Raw genomic sequence first — 15349 nt, 5'->3', positions numbered from 1 at the left:
AAAAAAGACGGTCAAAACAAACTCATTCAACTACCAACACAGCTGAAGATACAATTATTCAGTTATTAGAACTATTATGTTGAGAAATGTGCTGAAAAAATCTGCTTTCTGTTAACAGAAATAACAGGAATATACAGGAATATACAGGGGGGCTAATAACTCAGGGGGGCTAATAATTCTGCTTCAACTGCAGATGAATATTGCATGTGTGTGTGTGTGTCAACTCTTACTCTTTGTGTCACTCAGGGCCTTGTGTAGGAATTCTGCTGCTGGTGAAAATAACTGTGCTATGTTTGGCCAGCCCTGGACTCCGAGTCCTGAACGCACATTGTAGTAAGTGATGTTCTTCTTCTGGTAGTAGTCCTTCCATTCCTCTTCCTTTAAGGACAACGGCACAGCGTTCACAATGTGCGTGATGTTCATCTTTTTCAGTTTGGCTTTGTTCCTCGCTGTTTTCCTGCACAAGAACACAACAACATCATCAATTTCCCTTCACTTTCACTGACTGAAAAGCTGAATTCACGATGAAGAACACACAGCGCTCACTCTGGAGTTCTGTAAATCTACAAATGCTGAATTTAACAAAGTTTACAGGAGCTTGTTATTGTTTTAATAACGCAGATTTTTCTTGCAGATTTTGGCCACGTTGTAAAACAAATCCACAAACTAACAGTTTTCAGCATTTTGTGCTTTTTTTACTCCATCTGTCCTCAAATCTGTAGTCAAATAGTTTGAAGTAGTGTGGTCACGATACTGGGATTTCAGACTTTGATACGATACCTTGACAAACATCAATACCCTACTATATGATTTTCGATACTACAAGTTAAAAATATCGATATTTGGTACAAGTTTCGATACCAAGAAACGCGGAAGTAGTATGTCCCAAAGCTTGCATACTTTTAGGGTGTAGTATAAGTATGCGAATTGGGACGCAACAACTGACTGAGCACTGAGCGAACAAAAACCAGCCTCAGACAGTATTTTACCAGTCTGAATTTGAGGACTGAATTTGATTGCTGGTTGACAAGCGGAATAAAATGGCAGGGAGAAATACCCAAACCACAACAACATGATAAAACATGACTTAAAAACATTTACCCTGACTTTTAATGTCTGCAATAGATCTTTTAAAAACTCCATGACTGTGGTAATTAAGCCCGGGTGAAACCCTGCATCATTATTTGACTGTATGCTTTGCTGTTATATGTGTGTGTTGTAGACTTACTCGTCAGCTATGAAGACATTGGGCCAGACTTCACTGACAGGAGTCCAGTACTGGGAGGGTTTGACGATACGAAGGTACATTTGGGAAATGGTCTGAGGGTGGTTTATGTCGATAGATGAAAACTCCGGCATCAAACCCGGCTGTTGCTGCTGATTGTGGTGACAAGCGAAGACGACTAGCTGCGTCAGGAGGTCCCTGCTCATTCTGATGTTTTTACGGTTTATCATATGGCTAATGGCCTTCGTCAATGTTTTTCCATGGTATATCATCAGATATGGCACCACGAAAAAGCAGGCGTGCCTGCAACCCTGTTGATCCTGCACCAGCAGCTGATCTGAGAAAAGAAAGACACAAAACAATTGAACATACTAGAACATGATATTAATACACTGTGTGTGTGTGTGTGTGTGTGTGTGTGTGTGTGTTCTTACTCTCTGGGTTGCTCAGAATCTTGTGCATGAGTTCTGCCACTCGGTAGATATGGCAGCTAAAGTCAAACGGGTCATCGTCTCTTGAAAACACATTGTGGTAGGAGATGTTCATTGTCTCGTACAGCTTGGCCTGTTCCCTCCTCAATGCATGTTGATTTGCCAAAATGGGTAAAGTGTTCAGGACGTGTGTAATTCCTCTCCTCTTCAGTGCAACTCTGTCCATTGCCCTTTTCCTGCACAAGATCACAAACAACTTTAATCAGCTTTCTATACGGACTTACAATGCAGAAACATATACAGACTCAAAGTAAACCTCTTAAGTATCTTAAGTAACCTCTTACAATATATTCAGCTGAATTAACTCATTCATTTGTCACTAATCCAGCTCCACAATATATTTTATTTCCGGCAACAAAGGCTGGAATGTCAAATAGACAATGTGGAACAGGGAGAGCTTCTGAAGTAATCACTCTCTTGAAGTAACCTACCCAACACTGTCTCCATTACCCTATTAAAGCATCACATGGCTTTGTACTATACATCATGAATGTGTTGCAGACTTACCAGCTTCCAACGTAGAGGTTGTCGAAGACTTTACAGATGGAGACCCATCTCTTCCTGTTCTCCATTTGTTGCTTGTCCAGGTTGGAAATATTTTGGGTGAAATGCAAATGCAAGAGTGAAATCTTCTCTTCCATTTGAGGTTGTGGTTGAGGACCACTCAAGTCAGAGACACACAGCTCCCCTGAATCAACGGCCTTAGGTTCGGGTCTATAACCGCTCGGACCTGGGACCGGTTCTGGATAGGGCTTTAAAGCACACTTGTCCAGTTTGGAGTAGACTTCAGGGTCATGTATGCGTGAAATCATCGTGACTGGTTTAAGACCGTACGGCTCACAAACATACATTTCCTCTGAATCTTCTGCCTTAGGTTCGGGTCTATAACCACTCGGACCTGGGACCGGTTCTGGATCAGGCTTTAAAGCACACTTGTCCAGTTTGGAGTAGACTTCAGGGTCGTGTATGTGATAAATCTTCGTGACTGGTTCAAGACCGTACGGCACAACATACATTTCCTCTGAATCAACTGTCTTAGGTTCGGGTCTATAACCGCTCGGACCTGGGACCGGTTCTGGATAGGGCTTTAAAGCACACTTATCCAGTTTAAAGTAGACTTCAGGGTCGTGTATGTGTGAAATTATCGTGACTGGTTTAAGACCGTACGGCTCACAAACATACATTTCCTCTGAATCAACTGACTCCACTTCAGGGTCTGGTTTATCGGCAGCAGAGTTGCTTCTGTTCTTCGCTGCGTCACTTTCAATTAAGTGTCGCTGCTCAGCGAGGATTGTTAATTTCCTCAAGAAGTCTCTGCTTGGCCTGATAAATCTCTTGTGTGTCACCAGATCAATGGAGTCCTCTGGTGTTTTGTTGTGGTGTATCATCAAATGTGCCAGGAAAAGTGTGGCGGAGCGGCTGACGCCCTGCAGGCAGCACACCAACACCTTATCTGCAGGAACAAAGAGAGAAAGATCAACACAAACGTATCGCTAGCACATTTAGCACTGTAGGACAGATGGAGAGATGGATAGATAAATACTGTCCCCACAAGGATAGTAAACCCACACATTTCTGACGAGGGAAGAATATTAATAATAAAAATGACTCTAAATGATTGAACTGGAGCTGTAAAAATGCAGAAATGTTTGGGTAAGTGCACTTTCTATAAAACACACTGAAATGCTCATCTGCAGAGTTATTGGAGGTTATTAATAAACGTTTATGACTTAAAGAAACAAATTGTACGTTAAGTTCTGTAGTGTGTGCGTGTGTGTGTGTGTGTGTGTGTGTGTGTGAGTGTGTGTGTGTGTGTGTAACAGCAGTTTCAGCTATTATTTTATATTACTGTAGTACCACAGAATCACCACAACAGATTAATTCTGTGAAGAACTTTACAATAGTTAGAGTTTAAAAACAGCACAGTATTTACTGCTATACACTATAGTACTCCTGAATTACTGTAGTATTTGTTTCATGCGCAGTATAAAAACCTTTACACCTATGAAATGTCCTCACAATTCCCAAAAAACAAACCAGCATTCGCTGAAAACAAACTCAACAATTTGGCAGTGTACAACACAATGTTGGTTCAGTTTGTGTGTGGAAGTGAACTCTTACTCTGTGGTTTGCTCAGGGCTGTATGAATGAAGTCTGCCGCTGGGAAAAAGTGTTTGGTGACATCAAACCATCCATCATCGTCTGCAGACAGTCTGAGGGAAGTGATGTTCATGTCTTTGTAAACCTTTTCCCATTCATTTTTGGATGTTTCATTCTCCAGCTCTGGTGCAGCGTTCAGGAGGTGTGTGATGTTCATCTCCTCCAGTCTGGCTGGGTCTCTGGCCGTCTTCCTGCAAAAGAACACAACAGCCTTGATTAGTCTTCATTAAAACACTCTTACTCTACAATTGTCCAGGAGTGCGTTTCCGAAAACCATCTTTAGCCAACTAAGGTCGCAAGTGTTGTGTCATTACAAACATCATTTGTTGATTTGACGTTTCCCAAATCTGTCATTCAACGAACATTCGCAAACTGAGTCGCAAACTTGTGCACTTGCAACTACACCTCTGGAGCTGTAGCTAGAAACCGTTCCTGGCTGTGTTCTATTTTCAGTTATCCCCCCTATGCCCTATTCATTTAGAACATTCTAACATTTAAACTTGGAATTATTAAAAAAAGCATTAAGGTCATCTCTCTTAGCTGTAATTTGCTTTCAAAGTATTTTTACAGTTCAATTTTAGCGATCTTCATGTTTACAATTGCTCCCTACACAGTGCACTTTGAAAACATTGATGTCATTTTGAACACAACCAAAGCTAGTATATTTTTACTGTTATTGCTCCAAAGCTAGTGAACACAAAAAAACATAGCATACGTTAATGCTTTTAATTTAGAGTAGGTTATTTGTTAAGTATCTGTACTGTATATGACATGGGCCTGATGATTAGAACATTTCTGCAGTGTTTTACAAGTGTCAAAATCTAAAAGTAGACTTTAAAATAATAAAATAAAATATTCTTATTTTTATTATTAATAATAATGAAGTAGAATGTTTTTTTTCCTGATACATAATAAATATTAAATTTCATTTTTTAATAAATCACCTCATTATTTATTTATTTATATGCTTTATATATGAGATTAGAAGAGGTCTTCGCTTTTGTAAGTGATTTTATGTTTGAGAGTAGATAATGTAATGTTCTCTATAATATTTGTAATGGAAACACAGGCCCTATATGTGCCATTTGCATATATTTTTAATTAATATGAATAAGCAGTGCATGTTTTTATCAAAATTAATATTGCATTTGTTTCTGAAATGTGTGTGTGTGCAAAACAATATAATTTGCACAAAGAAATGATGAAGTAGCTCAGATTGCCCAATACAGTCTACAACTGCGCTGTGTTTGATTTGTCTTCATAAGGCTGCAGTATGTTATTACTATTAATTACTGTTTAATTGGTATTAAAGTCACCATGACATTTAAATTTGCTCTTATTTTTTAAACCATTACCATTATTTATTAAATCATGCACCGCACAACATTTGTTACTCATTTCAGGACCGCTTCAGATGTGATGTGTGTTGCAGACTTACACATTTCCTATGAAGACGTTGGGCCAGACCTCAGTGACCGGTGTCCACTTCAGAGCGCATTTTTCCAGGCGGTCCTGCAGGCGGGTAATGCGTTCAGGATCTCTGGGATTAGGGACATCAAGTAATTCTGGATTCAGCTGTGATGAGTCCCTGGTTTCTCTGTTTCTCCGAAACTTTGCCTTCACAGCCTTCCATGCCCTTCTGAAGAAAGACAACACACGGTTGCTCTTCTTCACTTTGGTCTTTCCTACTAACAGACAAAAACAAAGAAACAAGTTATTAAGACATGTCTGAAATGAGTATATGTACATAATAATAAGCACCTGTTAATAACAGTGTTTCACCAAAAAAGCCTCAAAAGTGACTGAATGTAGTTTGATAAAAACAATATCTGCAGTTTTGTTTGTTTGAATGTTTATATTGAAACTGTCTGTGATTTTGAAGGAAGGGTACAGTGTTAGTTTGGACCTAGCATGTTTAAACCTAACAAGGGCAAGACCATTACAGACATACTTATAAACACTATACTTAATACTATACTTAATATACTTAATACTATACTTAATATACTTTAAAATAAAACTAATACTATCGCTGTGCCTCTTTTGGGCCTTCATTCATATTCCTATACAAACATCAACATTTCTATAACAAGTTCAAGTTTGGGTTTCACAGATATAAAAATACACATGATTAATTAAAGATATTTCAAAATATAGTGAATAATTGACGTTTACATGTATTTTATCATCCATTAAGACAACCTACAGTCAATATATGTGTTCAAATGTGTTAACTAAACATATAAGACGCCCTGTAGTGAAGTTTATACAGCTCAGAGAGCCTGTGTTTGTATTTATGTGTGACAGTAATGTGTTTAAGATGCTCTTTTCGACATTTACCGTTAGGGCTGATGCTCCGGGCGGCAGCAGGAGAGGGGCCGAAGCCGCCCTCAGCCTGAGCCTGCCCGGCTACGCCATCTGCTGGATCTTGTAGATGTTCGACGTCCAGCGAGGCCGGCATCACGGCGTTTCTTCTAATCAGGTTAGTCATGATATTTGTTTTCTTACACACTGTGTTAAAAACGCGTCGACAAACTGTATGGATTTCTTCACTACGGTGAAACTCTGCGTCCATTTAGTCTACACGACAATTTTCACACTAATGGCGTTTTTCGCTCGGTTACAGTCAGTAGAACTCAAATTCCGAACGCGCTCCATGGTTGCCACAGCAACGGAGTTACGTCATGGCGGAGACCCGCATTTTAAAAAATGCATCCATTCACTGATCATCTGTCATCAAAATACATCATTACAGACGATTAATTTAGCGAGTTTTACATCACACTATAATACGAGATACTCTTTAATGTAAATGTCACCAAAGCAGCCGTTCTTAGTCCCAATTATTGTAATAATATATGTTTTCTGCTAACTTGCTAAAGTGAATTAGCTAGCGCTAGCTACAATATGGTGCACCGAGTTGGATAATATGATGGGCTAATATTGCAGCATGCTAATAATATTTTTCCCTCTGAGAATAATTTGATAATGTGATGTCGCACTGACTGTGTGTGAACTGACTGAATAATAATACACTTTGACCTGACTCATAAATTGTGTTTCAGATTGCTTTAATTGATGTTGGGTTATTAACCCTGGTAGATTAACGTACATTAGGTCCATAACACTTCAAGCCTCTGCTCAGGTTAATAATAACAGACTAAAATGTGAGATGTCTTGTTAAATATCATTTTAACTGAAGTGGAGAAGAGCTTCATTACTGCTCTTTAGTAATGTGTTGAGAATAAAATATGGGCTAAATCAGGGGTCACCAGCCTTTTGGAAACTGAGAGCTTCTTCTTGGGTACTGATTAGTGTAAAGGGCTACCAGTTATTAAATAACACATTTTAATATACTTTTAATTATATGTTATTATTAATAATTAATAATATTGATCTTTGTGAAGACATTGATCATGTTAATGATTTCTCACAGTAGTTGTCAACAATGATTTAACAAGTTAGATAAATATTAATATGCAACACTTCATTTGTCTGAAATTGTTTTTAAAGTTTTTTTTTTTTTTTTATATAGAAACTTCCAGGCAGGTGTGTCGAAACAAATTGTAACTAAACTATGCAGGATAGTGGCCCTCCAGGACTGAGTTTGGACACCCCTGGTCTAAATGACTTCAGAAGCTCACTGTAGTTATTAAGTACTTGACACAACTACTGTTCGGAGGATTTCTGTACTCATGAAACACACGCTCATTACAAATATGTTGTTCATTTTCATTTCAGAATAGTTTTAACAGATGATATTGATTAAATTAACCCAGAATGTTCTTTTAAATTCAGAACCAGACCCAAAGTGAGATAATGTTGTTTTATTGCCTCATTACAAGACTGAGAGTTTAAACTAACTCATTTAAACGCAATGAGACCTGTATATAAATGCTGAGTAAGCTATTTTACTCATGAGTAAGTATACTCTATATTTGTAATTATGCAGTAATTAAGTCTCCATAATCTTCTGGTTGAACTTTGTCAGCTGAAAACTGGTCAGAAACACAATTGAAGCAAATCTTTCTTTATTTTTCTCACAATGCTCATGAACAGAAGACAAACAGACATGTCAACACCATATTTACATATTTACATACTGCATGTTACGTTAGATTAAGTCGTAAGATAGCTTCGTAGCAGTCTGTGCAGCAGGGTCTACACTCGTTCAATTCGCGAAGCTTTGCGAGGTCCAGATTCAACATCACCAGCTGGTTCAAGTAGTCCCTGCTTATCCACATGCGTCTCCTCTCCAACACAAACTCGAATGCTTCTTCCAGCTTCATGCGCTGGTGGATCATCAGATATGCCATAAAAAGCACGACGGACTGGTTTAAGCCCTCGCTGCAGTACAGCAACACCTTATCTGAGGAAATGCAGAAAAAAAGACGGTCAAAACAAACTCATTCAAGTAACAACACAGTTGAAGTCACAATTATTTAGTTATTAGAACTATTATGTTGAGAAATGTGCTGAAAAAATCTGCTTTCTGTTAACAGAAAAAACAGGAATATACAGGAATATACAGGAATATACAGGGGGGCTAATAACTCAGGGGGGCTAATAATTCTGCTTCAACTGCAGATGAATATTGCATGTGTGTGTGTGTGTGTCAACTCTTACTCTTTGTGTCACTCAGGGCCTTGTGTAGGAATTCTGCTGCTGGTGAAAATAACTGTGCTATGTTTGGCCAGCCCTGGACTCCGAGTCCTGAACGCACATTGTAGTAAGTGATGTTCTTCTTCTGGTAGTAGTCCTTCCATTCCTCTTCCTTTAAGGACAACGGCACAGCGTTCACAATGTGCGTGATGTTCATCTTTTTCAGTTTGGCTTTGTTCCTCGCTGTTTTCCTGCACAAGAACACAACAACATCATCAATTTCCCTTCACTTTCACTGACTGAAAAGCTGAATTCACGATGAAGAACACACAGCGCTCACTCTGGAGTTCTGTAAATCTACAAATGCTGAATTTAACAAAGTTTACAGGAGCTTGTTATTGTATTAATAACGCAGATTTTGCTTGCAGATTTTGGCCATGTTGTAAAACAAATCCACAAACTAACAGTTTTCAGCATTTTGTGCTTTTTTTTACTCCATCTGTCCTCAAATCTGTAGTCAAATAGTTTGAAGTAGTGTGGTCACGATACTGGATTTTAGACTTTGATACGATACCTTGACAAACATCGATACCCTACTATATGATTTTCGATACTACAAGTTAAAAATATCGATATTTGGTACAAGTTTCGATACCAAGGAACGTGGAAGTAGTATGTCCCAAAGCCTGCATACTTTTAGGGTGTAGTATAAGTATGCGAATTGGGACGCAACAACTGACTGAGCACTGAGCGAACAAAAACCAGCCTCAGACAGTATTTTACCAGCCTGAATTTGAGGACTGAATTTGATTGCTGGTTCACAAGCGGAATAAAATGGCAGGGAGAAATACCCTAACCACAACAACATGATAAAACATGACTTAAAAACATTTACCCTGACTTTTAATGTCTGCAATAGATCTTTTAAAAACTCCATGACTGTGGGAATTAAGCCCGGGTGAAACCCTGCATCATTATTTGACTGTATGCTTTGCTGTTATATGTGTGTGTTGTAGACTTACTCGTCAGCTATGAAGACATTGGGCCAGACTTCACTGACAGGAGTCCAGTACTGGGAGGGTTTGACGATACGAAGGTACATTTGGGAAATGGTCTGAGGATGGTTTATGTCGATAGATGAAAACTCCGGCATCAAACCCGGCTGTTGCTGCTGATTGTGGTGACAAGCGAAGACGACTAGCTGCGTCAGGAGGTCCCTGCTCATTCTGATGTTTTTACGGTTTATCATATGGCTAATGGCCTTCGTCAATGTTTTTCCATGGTATATCATCAGATATGGCACCACGAAAAAGCAGGCGTGCCTGCAACCCTGTTGATCCTGCACCAGCAGCTGATCTGAGAAAAGAAAGACACAAAACAATTGAACACACTAGAACATGATATTAATACACTGTGTGTGTGTGTGTGTGTGTGTGTGTGTTCTTACTCTCTGGGTTGCTCAGAATCTTGTGCATGAGTTCTGCCACTCGGTAGATATGGCAGCTAAAGTTAAACGGGTCATCGTCTCTTGAAAACACGTTGTGGTAGGAGATGTTCATTGTCTCGTACAGCTTGGCCTGTTCCCTCCTCAATGCATGTTGATTTGCCAAAATGGGTAAAGTGTTCAGGACGTGTGTAATTCCTCTCCTCTTCAGGGCAACTCTGTCCATTGCCCTTTTCCTGCACAAGATCACAAACAACTTTAATCAGCTTTCTATACGGACTTACAATGCAGAAACATATACAGACTCAAAGGAAACCTCTTAAGTATCTTAAGTAACCTCTTACAATATATTCAGCTGAATTAACTCATTCATTTGTCACTAATCCAGCTCCACAATATGTTTTATTTCCGGCAACAAAGGCTGGAATGTCAAATAGACAATGTGGAACAGGGAGAGCTTCTGAAGTAATCACTCTCTTGAAGTAACCTACCCAACACTGTCTCCATTACCCTATTAAAGCATCACATGGCTTTGTACTATACATCATGAATGTGTTGCAGACTTACCAGCTTCCAACGTAGAGGTTGTCGAAGACTTTACAGATGGAGACCCATCTCTTCCTGTTCTCCATTTGTTGCTTGTCCAGGTTGGAAATATTTTGGGTGAAATGCAAATGCAAGAGTGAAATCTTCTCTTCCATTTGAGGTTGTGGTTGAGGACCACTCAAGTCAGAGACACACAGCTCCCCTGAATCAACGGCCTTAGGTTCGGGTATATAACCGCTCGGACCTGGGACCGGTTCTGGATCTGGCTTTAAAGCACACTTATCCAGTTTAAAGTAGACTTCAGGGTCGTGTATGTGTGAAATCATCGTGACTGGTTCAAGACCGTACGGCACAACATACATTTCCTCTGAATCAACGGCCTTAGGTTCGGGTATATAACCGCTCGGACCTGGGACCGGTTCTGGATCTGGCTTTAAAGCACACTTATCCAGTTTAAAGTAGACTTCAGGGTCGTGTATGTGTGAAATCATCGTGACTGGTTCAAGACCGTACGGCTCACAAACATACATTTCCTCTGAATCAACTGCCTTAGGTTCGGGTTTATAACCGCTCGGACCTGGGACCGGTTCTGGATAGGGCTTTAAAGCACACTTATCCAGTTTAAAGTAGACTTCAGGGTCGTGTATGTGTGAAATCATCGTGACTGGTTCAAGACCGTACGGCACAACATACATTTCCTCTGAATCAACGGCCTTAGGTTCGGGTTTATAACCGCTCGGACCTGGAACCGGTTCTGGATAGGGCTTTAAAGCACACTTATCCAGTTTGGAGTAGACTTCAGGGTGGTGTATGTGATAAATCTTCGTGACTGGTTCAAGACCGTACGGCTCAACATACATTTCCTCTGAATCAACTGCCTTAGGTTCGGGTCTATAACCGCTCGGACCTGGAACCGGTTCTAGATTGTCTAGTTTGGAGCAGGCTTCAGGGTCGTGTATGTGTGAAATCTTCGTGACTGGTTTAAGACCGTACGGCTCACAAACATACATTTCCTCTGAATCAACTGACTCCACTTCAGGGTCTGGTTTATCGGCAGCAGAGTTGCTTCTGTTCTTCGCTGCGTCACTTTCAATTAAGTGTCGCTGCTCAGCGAGGATTGTTAATTTCCTCAAGAAGTCTCTGCTTGGCCTGATAAATCTCTTGTGTGTCACCAGATCAATGGAGTCCTCTGGTGTTTTGTTGTGGTGTATCATCAAATGTGCCAGGAAAAGTGTGGCGGAGCGGCTGACGCCCTGCAGGCAGCACACCAACACCTTATCTGCAGGAACAAAGAGAGAAAGATCAACACAAACGTATCGCTAGCACATTTAGCACTGTAGGACAGATGGAGAGATGGATAGATAAATACTGTCCCCACAAGGATAGTAAACCCAGACATTTCTGACGAGGGAAGAATATTAATAATAAAAATGACTCTAAATGATTGAACTGGAGCTGTAAAAATGCAGAAATGTTTGGGTAAGTGCACTTTCTATAAAACATACTGAAATACTCATCTGCAGAGTTATTGGAGGTTATTAATAAACTTTTATGACTTAAAGAAACAAATTGTACGTTAAGTTCTGTAGTGTGTGTGTGTGTGTGTGTGTGTGTGTGTGTGTGTGTGTGTGTGAGTGTGTGTGTGTGTGTGTGTGTAACAGCAGTTTCAGCTATTATTTTATATTACTGTAGTACCACAGAATCACCACAACAGATTAATTCTGTGAAGAACTTTACAATAGTTAGAGTTTAAAAACAGCACAGTATTTACTGCTATACACTATAGTACTCCTGAATTACTGTAGTATTTGTTTCATGCGCAGTATAAAAACCTTTACACCTATGAAATGTCCTCACAATTCCCAAAAAACAAACCAGCATTCGCTGAAAACAAACTCAACAATTTGGCAGTGTACAACACAATGTTGGTTCAGTTTGTGTGTGGAAGTGAACTCTTACTCTGTGGTTTGCTCAGGGCTGTATGAATGAAGTCTGCCGCTGGGAAAAAGTGTTTGGTGACATCAAACCATCCATCATCGTCTGCAGACAGTCTGAGGGAAGTGATGTTCATGTCTTTGTAAACCTTTTCCCATTCATTTTTGGATGTTTCATTGTCCAGCTCTGGTGCAGCGTTCAGGAGGTGTGTGATGTTCATCTCCTCCAGTCTGGCTGGGTCTCTGGCCGTCTTCCTGCAAAAGAACACAACAGCCTTGATTAGTCTTCATTAAAACACTCTTACTCTACAATTGTCCAGGGGTGCGTTTCCGAAAACCATCTTTAGCCAACTAAGGTCGCAAGTGTTGTGTCATTACAAACATCATTTGTTTATTTGACGTTTCCCAAATCTGTCATTCAACAAACATTCTCAAACTGAGTCGCAAACTTGTGCACTTGCAACTACACCTCTGGAGCTGTAGCTAGAAACCGTTCCTGGCTGTGTTCTATTTTCAGTTATCTCCCCTATGCCCTATTCATTTAGAACATTCTAACATTTAAACTTGGAATTATTAAAAAAGCATTAAGGTCATCTCTCTTAGCTGTAATTTGCTTTCAAAGTATTTTTACAGTTCAGTTTTAGCGATCTTCATGTTTACAATTGCTCCCTTCACAGTGCACTTTGAAAACATTGATGTCATTTTGAACACAACCAAAGCTAGTATATTTTTACTGTTATTGCTCCAAAGCTAGTGCAAACAAAAAAACACAGCATACGTTAACGCTTTTAATTTAGAGTAGGTTATTTATTAAGTATCTGTACTGTATTTGACATGGGCCTGATGATTAGAACATTTCTGCAGTGTTTTACAAGTGTCAAAATCTAAAAGTAGACTTTAAAATAATAAAATAAAATATTCTTATTTTTATTATTAATAATAATGACGTAGAATGTTTTTTTTCCTGATACATAATAAATATTAAATTTCATTTCTTAATAAATCACCTCATTATTTATTTATTTATATGATTTATATATGAGATTAGAATAGGTCTTCGCTTTTGTAAGTGATTTTATGTTTGAGAGTAGATAATGTAATGTTCTCTATAATATTTGTAATGGAAACACAGGCCCTATATGTGCCATTTGCATATATTTTCAATTAATATGAATAAGCAGTGCATGTTTTTATCAAAATTAATGTTGCATTTGTTTCTGAAATGTGTGTGTGTGCAAAACAATATAATTTGCACAAAGAAATGATGAAGTAGCTCAGATTGCCCAATACAGTCTACAACTGCGCTGTGTTTGATTTGTCTTCATAAGGCTGCAGTATGTTATTACTATTAATTACTCTTTAATTGGTATTAAAGTCACCATGACATTTAAATTTGCTCTTATTTTTTAAACCATTACCATTATTTATTAAATCATGCACCGCACAACATTTGTTACTCATTTCAGGACCGCTTCAGATGTGATGTGTGTTGCAGACTTACACATTTCCTATGAAGACGTTGGGCCAGACCTCAGTGACCGGTGTCCACTTCAGAGCGCATTTTTCCAGGCGGTCCTGCAGGCGGGTAATGCGTTCAGGATCTCTGGGATTAGGGACATCAAGTAATTCTGGATTCGGCTGTGATGAGTCCCTGGTTTCTCTGTTTCTCCGAAACTTTGCCTTCACAGCCTTCCATGCCCTTCTGAAGAAAGACAACACACGGTTGCTCTTCTTCACTTTGGTCTTTCCTACTAACAGACAAAAACAAAGAAACAAGTTATTAAGACATGTCTGAAATGAGTATATGTACATAATAATAAGCACCTGTTAATAACAGTGTTTCACCAAAAAAGCCTCAAAAGTGACTGAATGTAGTTTGATAAAAACAATATCTGCAGTTTTGTTTGTTTGAATGTTTATATTGAAACTGTCTGTGATTTTGAAGGAAGGGTACAGTGTTAGTTTGGACCTAGCATGTTTAAACCTAACAAGGGCAAGACCATTACAGACATACTTATAAACACTATACTTAATACTATACTTAATATACTTAATACTATACCTAATATACTTTAAAATAAAACTAGTACTATCGCTGTGACTCTTTTGGGCCTTCATTCATATTCCTATACAAACATCAACATTTCTATAACAAGTTCAAGTTTGGGTTTCACAGATATAAAAATACACATGATTAAGTAAAGATATTTCAAAATATAGTGAATAATTGACGTTTACATGTATTTTATCATCCATTAAGACGACCTACAGTTTATATATGTGTTCAAATATGTTAACTATACATATAAGACGCCCTGTACTGAAGTTTATACAGCTCAGAGAGCCTGTGTTTGTATTTATGTGTGACAGTAATGTGTTTAAGATGCTCTTTTCGACATTTACCGTTAGGGCTGATGCTCCGGGCGGCAGCAGGAGAGGGGCCGAAGCCGCCCTCAGCCTGAGCCTGCCCGGCTACGCCATCTGCTGGATCTTGTAGATGTTCGACGTCCAGCGAGGCCGGCATCACGGCGTTTCTTCTAATCAGGTTAGTCATGATATTTGTTTTCTTACACACTGTGTTAAAAACGCGTCGACAAACTTTACGGATTTCTTCACTACGGTGAAACTCTGCGTCCATTTAGTCTACACGACAATTTTCACACTAATGGCGTTTTTCGCTCGGTTACAGTCAGTAGAACTCAAATTCCGAACGCGCTCCATGGTTGCCACAGCAACGGAGTTACGTCATGGCGGAGACCCGCATTTTAAAAAATGCATCCATTCACTGATCGATCTGTCATCAAAATACATCATTACAGACGATTAATTTAGCGAGTTTTACATCACACTATAATACGAGATACACTTTAATGTTAATGTCACCAAAGCAGCCGTTCTTACTCCCAATTATTGTGATAATATATGTTTTCTGCTAACTTGCTAAAGT

General features: G+C 39.1%; 2 protein-coding genes and 2 long non-coding RNA genes across 6 annotated transcripts in view; 2 read left to right on the top strand and 2 right to left on the bottom strand.

Annotated features, from left to right (window-relative positions):
* Positions 1 to 670, top strand: part of LOC141378132 (uncharacterized) — a 17017-nt gene extending 16347 nt beyond the window's left edge. Inside the window, exons 6-7 of the long non-coding RNA XR_012391890.1 lie at positions 247 to 333; positions 433 to 670. This is a non-coding gene — a long non-coding RNA (uncharacterized lncRNA). The remainder of the gene's footprint in view (positions 1 to 246; positions 334 to 432) is intronic.
* The window catches only part of LOC108179554 (uncharacterized), a 10825-nt gene extending 3655 nt beyond the window's left edge, over positions 1 to 7170 (bottom strand). Inside the window, exons 1-7 of one of the 2 annotated variants that reach the window (XM_017351445.4) lie at positions 6217 to 7170; positions 5315 to 5564; positions 3838 to 4067; positions 2224 to 3169; positions 1660 to 1892; positions 1229 to 1562; positions 231 to 457 (exon numbers count right to left, since the gene is read on the bottom strand). In XM_017351445.4, the coding sequence (XP_017206934.3) occupies positions 231 to 457; positions 1229 to 1562; positions 1660 to 1892; positions 2224 to 3169; positions 3838 to 4067; positions 5315 to 5564; positions 6217 to 6451 (2455 nt within the window). In that variant the 5' untranslated portion in view covers positions 6452 to 7170. The remainder of the gene's footprint in view (positions 1 to 230; positions 458 to 1228; positions 1563 to 1659; positions 1893 to 2223; positions 3170 to 3837; positions 4068 to 5314; positions 5565 to 6216) is intronic. The other variant, XM_073925691.1, reaches the window with a different exon arrangement.
* On the top strand, positions 6307 to 11822 carry LOC141378133 (uncharacterized). Its single transcript, XR_012391891.1, has 3 exons — positions 6307 to 6358; positions 8519 to 8605; positions 8705 to 11822. It is a non-coding gene; the product is annotated as an uncharacterized lncRNA (long non-coding RNA).
* Positions 7406 to 15349, bottom strand: LOC110437962 (uncharacterized). 2 transcript variants are annotated; one of them, XM_073925686.1, is made up of 8 exons: positions 14806 to 15349; positions 13904 to 14150; positions 12428 to 12657; positions 10490 to 11747; positions 9926 to 10158; positions 9501 to 9834; positions 8503 to 8729; positions 7406 to 8245 (listed from the first exon to the last, which is right to left on the bottom strand). In XM_073925686.1, exons 1-8 carry the CDS (start codon positions 15038 to 15040, stop codon positions 7986 to 7988), a joined length of 3024 nt encoding a protein of 1007 aa, XP_073781787.1. In that variant the 5' UTR covers positions 15041 to 15349; the 3' UTR covers positions 7406 to 7985. The 2 variants fall into 2 exon arrangements, with proteins under 2 accessions (XP_073781787.1, XP_021322475.3); XM_021466800.3 differs by having other exon boundaries at positions 13904 to 14153; positions 14806 to 15251.

The sequence above is a fragment of the Danio rerio genome, chromosome 16, assembly GCF_049306965.1.
Source record: "Danio rerio strain Tuebingen ecotype United States chromosome 16, GRCz12tu, whole genome shotgun sequence".
Lineage (NCBI taxonomy): Eukaryota > Metazoa > Chordata > Actinopteri > Cypriniformes > Danionidae > Danio > Danio rerio.
This window is presented reverse-complemented; position numbering and strand designations above follow the sequence as displayed.